The following is an 11,348-nucleotide window of genomic DNA, read 5'->3' as shown; positions in this document are numbered from 1 at the left end:
TTAAAAAAAATTTTCCGGAATTATTTTTTATTTTATCAATCTTTAAGTACTAATTTGTAAAATTTAAAAAACATTAAAAATTATTTTAATTTTTTTATCATTTGTTTTTGGAGAGTGTGTTTCAAATGCAGTGTGAGAGTGAGTGAGAGTGATTGAGTGATGTGTTTAAACCAGTTTATCATAGTAGTAAGCCTTTTTGTTCCATTTCATGACATTGGACATATATGGTCTTTCGTGCCAAATTTAGAGATTTTTTTTATCATCTGCTAAAATTTTACTGGATTAGTGATTTTGTGAAGGGTAGCCAACTATAGAATTTTTTAGGCTAGTGAATTTTATTAGTCTAATTGGATATTATTATTTTTTGAAACTTTAGGAAAGAGATTTTTGTTTTAATTATAATATTGAGAATTATTTAAAAAATATATTAAAATATGAAATATTAAAAAAGAGTTTAATTTGACATTTAAAGGTGTAATTGAAACCAAAAGGTGTAAATTTCGATGTTTGAAGGTGTAATTAAATGTAAAAGGTTTGGATTTGAGTGAAATCGGTAATTTACAATATCAGGGACAAACGAAAAGAGAATAAAATGTGAGTTTTTTCGGACCATTGTCCTAAAAAGTAAAAATCTGCTATTCGATTAATCAGCTAACGTAAATTTTAAATATTTAACCATAGTCGAGCCAAAAAATTTCATAGATCAAACTGAACGGGCCAATTATTAATAAACCTAAAATCAGTAACCAAATTAACAAAAATAGATTGGTTTATCCATTTAATTTGAATTCGGTTAATATCTGCTCACTCCTAATCAAAGTAGAAAAAGATAATAGGGGTTAGTCAGGTAATTTGAGGATAATATTATAATCAGATTGTAATTAGTAAGACATAATATCACGACAACAACACCTTAACCGCGAAGGAAACGCTTTGCATTTGAATTTTCTTTTCTTTAATTTAAAACTTTGAAAAACTTGTTCATCGCAAAAAAATTAAATTATTCGTCGAAAAATCAAAGGAAAGAAAAGAAAAATGGGCGTTTTTTCGAATAAGATTCAACGAGAAGAGCTTAAGGCAGGCGATCATATCTACTCTTGGAGGCTCGCTTATATTTATGCTCATCACGGTCAGTATTTTTTTCCTTTAGCATTCTCTCTGATTTTAGGTGCATTATAATTGGTGGCTTATGTTGAATTGATTTTGTATTTTATAGATTTTAGCAATTTTGTTTTGTGGGTTTTGGATTTTGAATCAAATGTGAGATACCCATTTAGTTAATTTTGATTGATTGTTTGATAGGATAAGTATTTTTAGCAGTTTGATTAGGTTAATTGAAGTTTTGATAATGTTGCACTAATGTTTGATAATTTGGTGAACAACATTGTGTTTATATGTTTTAATCGATCAATGTTTATGACCATTGAAATTCTTCTGGAGTTTGTAATAGTGCTTAAGATGTTTACATATCTGATAATATTTGGTTTTAGTAGCTTTAATGGTGCTGTGCTGATGTTAGAAAATTAGTTTTCATATGGGCTTGTAGAGGCATTCTTGTGTGACTTAGGAATCTAAAAAACTGCAATTCTAATGCAATGAAAATAATTTTAGTATGTAGGTAGTGCAGTTCTTTTTATTTATTTTCCCCTTCCGACTTTATTTTCCTGTTACACTTTGAATGCATTGTGCTTGTACTTAATGCCAAGTTGCGTGGTTAGTGGTTAGAAGCATCGGCATTGTATCAGTGATGGTATTCTAAAATATATTTTTAAAAATGTCACTGTTGCTAATATGCATCCGATTGTTTTTGCCAGGTGTATATGTTGGCGACGGAAAGGTGATCCACTTCACTCGTGGAGCAGGTCAAGAAATTGGGACAGGAACTGTGTTAGACCGATTCATTTTCAGCTCTTCCCCCTCTCATCCTGCCGACAATACATGCCCAAACTGTGGTGACCAATCAAGACTTGATGGCGTCATCTCGTCCTGCTTAGATTGTTTCCTTTCCGGTGGGGATCTGTATCAATTTGAATATAGCGTTTCACCAGCTATATTTCTTGTTAAAGCTCGAGGAGGCACCTGTACGCTTGCTGCTTCTGATCCACCAGAAGACGTTCTTCATCGAGCTTCATTCCTCCTCGAAAATGGATTTGGCGTCTATCACATTTTCAAAAACAACTGTGAAGATTTCGCAATCTATTGTAAGACGGGTCTTCTCGTTTTCACAAGCATCAGCGTTGGTCGAAGTGGGCAGGCAGCATCCTTATTAGCCGCTGCCAGTGCTGTCGTTTCTTCACCGCTGCGATTCTTAACTACCAGCTCTGGTGGACTGGCAGTTGTGGGGTATGCTATGTACTCTGTAAGCCGGCTTGTTTCTGATATCGGAATACGGCGTGATATTACCAAAGTGCCAGTGGAGAGGCTTGTTTCTCGTGCTCACTTAGAAGAGTTGGAAGTTTCACCCAGTGCCGCTACCTTAGAAGAAATTCCGGCTAATGCGGCTAAGGAGCAATAGTCTTATTTACCAACAGCATGTTGTATGGATTGATAAAATACATCAATTCAATTTGACCTTGAATATGTATATGGTGCAATGCATAGCTAAAACTTAAGGTTTACTCGACTTTGAAGTTTAAACTGCTCTTGTGCTTCCTTCTTTTCATGTTCAAATTGCACATTGTTGTCTTATTGAAATTTGTTTGTGAAATGGCTAAAGATAGCCTTCTCGGAATCGGCAATTGAGTAATTCTTTTTCTTTCTCCTTTCATAAATAGAATTCCGACTACTAGAGTCTCATGTATTATATGTTAATCGTTAGTAAAGCAGTTTGAAGTTTGAACTCACCTCTCGATGTACTTGTAGAAGTAGCTTTTGCCATAATAACTGTGGGAAGTGACCAAAATAAATTTTATTTTGAAATAAAATAAAATAATGATATACAATACTCGACTCAAAAATAGAATTACTAAAAATTAAATATATTTCTATTTAATTATAAATAAATTATATGAAATTTTATTGAACATATTTTAGAGTGTAGACTGTTGGTACTTTGGTAGGGCAAAATGTGTGAAATTTTTAAAATCCTTTGGAGTATCTGGTCTGGTCAATGCCGGTCTAAGGTGTTTGAACACGATGGCTCCTGCTTCTTCTTCTTCAACAATTCTTCAATGGAAGAAGTACGACGTATTCATTAGTTTTAGAGGTGCAGATATTCGAGATGGATTCCTGAGCCATCTTCATCATTCACTGCTTCAAAACCAAGTCAATGCTTTTGTGGATGAAAACCTTGGGAGAGGAAAACAAATCACATCATCTCTATTGCAAATAATTGAACAATTTCGCTTGTCATTTTCTCTGCAAATTATGCAGATTCTTCATGGTGTTTAGATGAGCTAGTGAAGATACTTGAATGTCAAGAAAGGAAGCAGCAGATTGTCGTACCGGTGTTTTACCGTGTGGATCCAAGTCATGTTCAAGAGCTGACCGGGAGTTACGGAGATGCAATTTATAAGCATACACAAGAATTCAGTCACTGTTTGGACAAGGTCGATAATTGGAGTTCTGCTTTGATGAAAATTTCTAGCTTATCAGCCTGGGATTCACGGATTACTAACTAACTCTATTCATCCTTATTACAATTGCTGCTTTATAAAATAACCTTATACTCAATCTTGCTGTTATTAAAAAGTTGATATTACTCATTTCTTTTTTCTGGTCTTTATGTTGATTACCGAGTTTTTCTACTGTTTATTCTATGATCAGGCCTGAGTCTAAGCTGATAAGAGAAATCATCAGTTATATTTTGGAGAAATTAGATCATGCAACTCTAAGTCATTTGACTCATTTCTGCAATGATGGCCTACTTGGAATTGATTCCCGTCCGTTCAATGGGAATCACCAATTTTCCCCTTACCCCATTTGAATGGACTTTTGGGAATAGCAATTAAAATTTAACAAAATATTTTATTAATAAATAATAAATATATAATTATTAAAAAAACTATTTTTAAATATTTATTTTAAAAAATATACTTAAAATAATAAAAAAATAAAAATTAATATTTTTTAAAAAATAAAATTATTTAATTTTTTTAAAATAATTTTTTTATTTTTGTAAAAAAATATTGTTTCAATATTTTTTTTTAAAAAAATTTATATTATTTTTTTCAAAAAAAATAAAAAAAATATTTTTTATATAAAAAAATAAAAAAAATATATTTTTAATAAATAATAAATATATTTTTATTAAATTTTACTCATTCCAATTTCTACACTAATTTTGAACCAAACAAAAAATGAAAACAATCATTTTCATTCTCATTTCTTCTCATTCCGATTCTCATTCCCAATCTTGAACCAAACATCTCTTAGTCAAATCTATAAGCAATTCCCACGTCGGTGTTTTGTTGCAAATGTTAGGGAGAGATTAGAAATCTCTACCAAGGATAGTCTACAAAGTGAAATTCTTTCTGGATCAATTATCCTGTATTGTAGCATATCGTTGTCTTGGATTATTCAACATTGGATGTACAAAAACTTTTACGGGTTAAATATTTTTTAGGTCACTGAATTATAGTATTTTTACAAAATGGATACCGAATTATAAAAAGTTACAAAATGGTTACCGAACTACAGTATTTTAAAAAAAACGGTTGAACTATAAAAAAATTACAAAATAGTATCGAACTATTATTTTCTTACAAAACGGTAATCGAACTATAAAAATTTACAAAATAATTACCGAATTATTACCAAACTGTAGTTTTTTTTTATTAAAAGGTTATCTTATTATATATATTTTTCTTGTACACGTCATTAAAATAGTAACTCTTTTGTAAAAAAAAATACTCGAGTAACTGTTTTGTAATTTTTATAGTTCGGTAAACGTTTTGTAAAAAAATTATTAGATTGATAATTATTTTGTAACTTTTTATAATTTAATAACTATTTAATAAAAATATTATTTAATGGAATGTGGTTTAATCTAATTCAGTAGGCACATGAAAATTTGACCTAATGGCCAAGGCCTTCAGAAACTCCGATTCTCTTTCAGACAGTGGTTTGTCTATTTAGAAATAGTTTGTGGTACTAATTAATTTTGGGAGAAAATATAAAAAAGGGAAAAGGTCCAAAAATGACCCTTAAGTATACCCCGTGTCTCTTGTTGGCACCTTATGTTTTTCGGATCTCAATTATGACCCTCACGTCTTCAGAAAGTATCAAAAAAACACAACAAATTAACGGAAGTTTGTATTGCTGTTAAGTGTGTGACGTGGCAATAAATATTTACACATAAGCATTAAACAAAATGACACATCATCACTTTCTTATATATTCATTTACTCATAAATAAAATTAATCATATACTCCACACAAACAACTCAACAAGTGTGTCTTCCATCTTCATTTGCAATAGGAATCATCATCAAGTTCACACAACCGTCGACCACCATAGACAAATCAAAGCAATTTTATTTATTGTCCGAAGTGAGCAGATTCATATTATATGTGGGTCTTTTCCTTAATGAAACAAGCTATAATAATTCAAACTGATGATCAAGGTTTAAACAAGAACATAAACAGGAATAAGAAGACACTTTCTTCTTTTCTCTGCTGCTGCAGGGTGGTGGCTCGGTGGAGGTGGGGTTGTTTTCCGACTTGTTTTTTTTGTAGGAAATAACAAGAACACACTTTCTTCTTCTACCATTTTTCTGCTCAATTGAAACACCTTACTCTTGGATTTTATTTAAAATTTAAAACTAATTTCTATATATACTCAGAATGAACAATGCATTCGAGATACTGGGAGAGATAAGAGATTCAATTTTGTTTAATTGAAAATTAAAAAAAATGATAATATTCTCATCGTCAATGTCATCGGGAGCAGGAGGCGGAGACATTATTCAAGACGAAAGGAATAGCAGAGATTGAAAAAGTGGAGGAGAGAACAAGAAAACAGATCGAGGGGAAGGAGGAGCTCCGCCAATTAGTCGGCAACCGCTACAGAGATCTCATTGACTCAGCCGACTCAATCGTCCTCATGAAGTCTTCCTGTCACTCCATTTCTTCTAACGTTGCTTCGATTCACTCTCATATGGCCTCCCTCTCTTCCTCCACCAAGTTATTTAACTCCTCCCATAACCCTTACCCACCGCACAACGTGCTAGAATCTACTGAGAAACAGGTAGGGTTTTTTATTTTGGGAATTTGAAAGGAGGAAGAAGAAGAGGGATATAATTAGAGGTAGGTGGTGATGATGTGTCAAATCTATTCAATGTTTATGTGTGAAAATACATTGCCACGTCACACACTTAACAGCAATACAAACTTCCGTTAATTTGTTGTGTTTTTTTGATACTTTCTGAAGACGTGAGGGTCATAATTGAGATCCGAAAAACATGAGGTGCCAACAAGAGACACGGGGTATACTTAAGGGTCATTTTTGGACCTTTTCCCTATAAAAAATACCCTAATGTTTACCCTATGACTTCTATTTTTTTTAATATTTTTTGAGTTTCAAAAATAACCCTAACCTTATTAAAGTGGAATAAATATATTGGATTGCTATTCGCCGCCCCTTTTTATTTAACACCGCCCCTACACATTACCCTTTTACTATTTTCAATTTTTGAATAGAAAACCAAATCATAAAAAAAAAACTAAATCCTCTCAACTCATTCAACCATATTCAACCTTATATTTTACGGCAATATCGGATTTCAAACGAAATAAAGAACGACAACCCTCGGTAAGTTTTTTTTAAAAAAAAATTCGAAATCAGTGATTTTTTTTTTTCAGTTTTTGGGGGGGACGTCCCCATTTCCCGTCCCCTTTGGAGGAGGGGACGTCGGAAAACGGTGTCCTCTCCTCCGGAGGGGACGTGGATCTCCCACGTCCCTTCCTGAAGAGGGGATGCCGTTCGTCCTCTCCTGAGGAGAGGACGGTAGGAGGGGACGCCGGACGTCCCCTTTTCCGGCTGCGACCGAAACGTCGCAGCCGGAAATTATTTTATTTTTTAAAAAAAAATTAAAAATTAAAAATTTATTTTAAATCATTTAAGTGATTTTAGGGATTAATTAGATTTAATATATATTATATATTATTTCTATAACTTATATTTAAATTTTTATAATCGCAGGGCGGAAAGCATAGAGGGAAGTCCTTTTTGGCTCCAAAATTAGGGGGGTCGGGAGCCCATCACGTTATTACGCGTACAATTTCTGTCTCAACTCGACGAAAGAACCAACCGACGCAACCGGCGCATACATCTCCCGATAACAGACGCATGTCTGTTGATGATCTTAAAACAGATGATCTTAGAGAGACTGATGATTTTGATAGCTCAGAGGACGAGGCTACTGAAAAAATTTACATTTTTCGACGGAAGAAGGGTCCAGGTGGTCGGTTGTTGGCGACACGTCATCAGGTAAATATAATTAAACGATTTTAATTAATTTAATAATATTATTAAAAAATTTAAATATAAGTTAATTATATTTAATGTTACTTTCAGGGTCGAACAGACGACCGAAGAGGTTGATGTGTGGACCGTTACTGGTCCAGTACCCGGTGGACCCGAGGATGACACTGTTATTCCTAGTTTTCTCGGACATGTCGCTTCTCGGCTATGGGATGGGGCGGACAGAGGCGTGCTGAAGTGTCAGACTAGACATGGAGCTCTTCGGAAGCTGAGACAGTGGTATGAGACGGCCTCACAGGAGATCAAGGTGCTGATAGACGGGACTGAGTTATCACATCTCCCGTATATCATGTTTGATCATCTGGATATCCCGCTCCTTTCTGCATTTGTGGAGCGATGGCAGCCAGATACAAACTCTTTTCACATGCCATTCGGGGAGATGACCATCACATTACATGACGTGTGGCATATTCTTCGCATTCTAGTTGGTGGAGCTATGATTTCAGGTGCAGTATTTTGTTATATTTTACACATTATAATTTTGCGTTAAGATTAAATTTTATTATTAAAATATTTAATTTGAGATTTTTTATTTTATTAGGTTTAATAATTGTTTAATTAGGTCACATTATTATTTTAGGTAAATTTAATGTTATTTAGGATAATTTAATTATTTTAGGTTATTTTTTTATTTAATAAAATATTTAGGCCAATTAGTTATTTAATGTGGAATGTGTTTTGGTTTGTGAATTGTAATTTCCTTGCAGGACTTCCCTGAAAAATGGGTGATGCTCATTTTTAGGGGAAGTGTTGCCCAATTTTTTCTAGAAATTTAATATACCTATTGCGTGATATTAATTTAAATTGCAAAATTATGGTTCAGGTCAGCCGAATAACGCTCAGCTGCAAGCTTACTGCATACAGATTTTAGGTATTCTCCCAGAGGATCTGGTGAGTAAGACGACCAAGCATTTTGCCCAGGGAGGTGTGTTGATTGAGTCGATCATCGGCTTATGTAGGCATTGCCGTACTGCAGAGGTGGAGGCGATAGCCTAGTTCTGGTTGACGTTAGGTTGCACTTTATTCATTGACAAGAGTGGTCATCGGATTAGACCTGCAACCATATGGGAGGTGCGGGATGGAGTCGCAGATGCGAGTACATTTTCCTGGGGTTAAGCTACACTTGCTTATCTATATCGGCAGCTTGGAATCTCATCGAGAGGGAGATTGCTCGGGTTTGACTGGGTGTCTGACACTGCTGCAGATATGGATTTATGAGTACTTTCCATGCTTTCGACCCCAGCGAGAGCGGCTGCTGATCGAGTCTCATCAGCCTCGAGCTTCCAGTTGGAGTGCTACTATGTCAGAGTGTTCAGGCATCCGACTTCGGGCCTTGCGAGCTCGTTTGGACCAGCTGACTGCTGAGGAGGTACGCAAATTTGTTAATTTATTAGTTAAATTTGATTTTATTACGATCGCTAAATTTTAATTTTGGTATTTTAATTTTTAACAGATCACATGGCTCCCTTTTGGCGGCGAGCCTGTTGCCAGCGTTGAGCATACTGCATATTATGGCTGGATAGCGTACCGGGACATTGTCGAGCCATACATGCCTTCTAGGGTGCTGCGACAGCTGGGTTATATGCAGACTGCACATGTGCCAATTTTTCGGCCAATAGGGGCTGTTAGGTGCTGGAAGTCAATCAAATACTCTGTGGACATGAGTGTGACGATTGCGATTGACATGTGGACTGCTTTTCCGACCATGTACAAGTTGTCGTTCATGGGCTTTGAGGAAGCCCATGTTATTGCTGGAGGATGTCATCCTGCGTACTTGGACTGGTACGAGCGCCATTTGCATCCCTGTGTCCTTCCTGGCGTAGATCTTCCACGATCACATCCTCCTCGCTCCAACAACGATTATGTAAGTTTTTATTTTCTAATTTAGTGAATATTACATATATTTAACATATTGAAATAACTTGTCTATTTATGGTATTACAGTGGATGACGCTGCTGACTACCAAGTTCGAGCATTTCATCGGAGCTGTCAGCTCGATTACCGCCCAGCATAGACAACACTGCGACTTTGAGGGCATTCCGGAGTTGGAGAAGGAAACGGAGGAGGCTAGCGCTACTTTGGAGAGAGTCATGGCCGCTTGGGGTAGTGCTGACTGAGTGCTGTTAATATATGTTGTATGTTTATTTTATTAGTACTTTTTTTTCTGATTATGTACTTTTTATTTTATTAGATGTGAGTTTCCGGACATTTTATTAAATATTATGTACGTTTTTGTTATTATGTAATTTTATGAACATTTTAATTTGTTACATATGTTGTGGGTTTCAAAAATATTACACGTATAATAATAAAACACACATAATGAAATAAGGTTCCGAATCAAAATTTTACAACCAACTCAATCTGCCATACCTATCAATCTATCCCATTGATCTCTCCTACTACCATATAAAGTATGTCAAGACTCAACAGTACGGTCCCTGCGCTCGAACCACAAGCTGGAAATTGGTGGGACCGGGAAATTATCCTGTAAATTCAACCTAACAAAGTGAGAGCGTCGCCTAATATACAGTATCACTATCTCCTTCGATGGTCGTGACTGGACCTTAGAGGAATGCAAAGTTAGAATAGTACAGGAACCGAACCGCGTCTCTAGTAGCGTCCCGCCTTGTATGTAGATAACAACTGCATTGATGTCACGACCCAAATTATTGAGCCGAGACCGGCGCTAGGGAATGGGAGTGGTAGCTCCAAAACCCGTAGCAAGCCTAAAACCACCAATAATTTTTCTCATTTAAAAGTATAATATTATATGTAAACAATATTTTCAGAAAACTCTTTTAGATAACATACTTATAGATATCAAAGTATTATATTAGAGTGTACATTCAAAATAAACTATTTGAAATTAAATCGCTATCCTTATACTGACACCTACTGACTACTGCAGCTCTAGGAACTCATACTTGTGCAAGTCCAATGACTTTTGGCACAATGGAGATGGCTTGTCTGATCTGACTTCTAATACCTGCGAACATCAGAGTGAGGGGTCAGTATTTGGGAAAATACTGAGTGAGTATGCAACTTATTATCGGTATTATCAAAATACACATCGCATACTCAAACATATATATATATATATATATATATATATATATATATATATATATATATATATATATATTTATCTCGATATAATATGAAAATAACATAATATTCATAAATAGCAGATCCGACCGAAACCCTAATCTTAAACTCTGAACTTATCTCATTCCGAATACTCAAATTAAACTGATCCAAGTGGTCCGACCCTGGAGTGTTCACACTCAACCACGTCAGCCGCGACCAATCTCTTAATCTCAAAGTGTGAGTCCAACTCACTGGTGGGTCCAACCCACTAGATACGGGGCTCAGGTTACACCGTAACCGAGTTCTCACTCGTATCGCATTCATATCATATGCGCATTTCATAATCTCATAGACAATCTAGACACGCTAGACTGACTCAAATACTGGTGATCACACAGCCTATTGACACCCAATAGGTAGTTGGTTTCTTCGGATCGCATGGTAGATACTCATATTCAAACAATGAATATAATGGCATTCATATAATCACATTCATCAAACATACCATCTTATGTAAGCAAATCATATAAATGCGACATATTGATAATCATATTCATAATATATGAAAATAACTTTAATAATAATAATAATACGCGAAAGTAAATTGCCACTCACTGTGACCGCTATTCCTTATATCCGAACGTAAGCTCCAGGAGACTGGTCCGTCAATCCTCGTCGAGCTTCTTGGTTCGTCATACTCGTAGCTCGATAGCCCGTCACATCTATCATAGGATTCTATCGTTAAAACTTATACTTAAAGAATCCTATTCTTAA

General features: G+C 35.1%; 2 protein-coding genes across 2 annotated transcripts; both read left to right on the top strand.

Moving 5' to 3' along the window:
- Nucleotides 1-887: 887 nt before the first annotated feature.
- Nucleotides 888-2,656, top strand: LOC126676355 (protein LEAD-SENSITIVE 1). The gene is made up of 2 exons (XM_050370539.2): nt 888-1,129; nt 1,815-2,656. The coding sequence occupies exons 1-2, from the start codon at nt 1,036-1,038 to the stop codon at nt 2,513-2,515; spliced, it is 795 nt and encodes a 264-aa protein (XP_050226496.1). The 5' UTR covers nt 888-1,035; the 3' UTR covers nt 2,516-2,656.
- A 479-nt stretch (nt 2,657-3,135) lies between these two features.
- On the top strand, nt 3,136-3,620 carry LOC126678643 (disease resistance protein RPV1-like). The gene is made up of 2 exons (XM_050373539.1): nt 3,136-3,205; nt 3,373-3,620. The coding sequence occupies exons 1-2, from the start codon at nt 3,136-3,138 to the stop codon at nt 3,618-3,620; spliced, it is 318 nt and encodes a 105-aa protein (XP_050229496.1).
- The last annotated feature ends 7,728 nt before the right edge of the window (nt 3,621-11,348 follow it).

The sequence above is a fragment of the Mercurialis annua genome, linkage group LG4 (genome assembly GCF_937616625.2).
Source record: "Mercurialis annua linkage group LG4, ddMerAnnu1.2, whole genome shotgun sequence".
Classification (NCBI taxonomy): domain Eukaryota; kingdom Viridiplantae; phylum Streptophyta; class Magnoliopsida; order Malpighiales; family Euphorbiaceae; genus Mercurialis; species Mercurialis annua.
This window is presented reverse-complemented; position numbering and strand designations above follow the sequence as displayed.

What these genes read in the sequence shown, in the direction of transcription:
- LOC126676355 (XM_050370539.2), top strand. Translation starts at nt 1,036, where the DNA reads ATGGGCGTTTTTTCGAATAAGATTCAACGAGAAGAGCTTAAGGCAGGC. An exon ending in TTATATTTATGCTCATCACG is followed by an intron (nt 1,130 to 1,814) that starts GTCAGTATTTTT and finishes TGTTTTTGCCAG; the next exon opens with GTGTATATGTTGGCGACGGA.
- LOC126678643 (XM_050373539.1), top strand. Translation starts at nt 3,136, where the DNA reads ATGGCTCCTGCTTCTTCTTCTTCAACAATTCTTCAATGGAAGAAGTAC. An exon ending in CGTATTCATTAGTTTTAGAG is followed by an intron (nt 3,206 to 3,372) that starts GTGCAGATATTC and finishes CAAATTATGCAG; the next exon opens with ATTCTTCATGGTGTTTAGAT.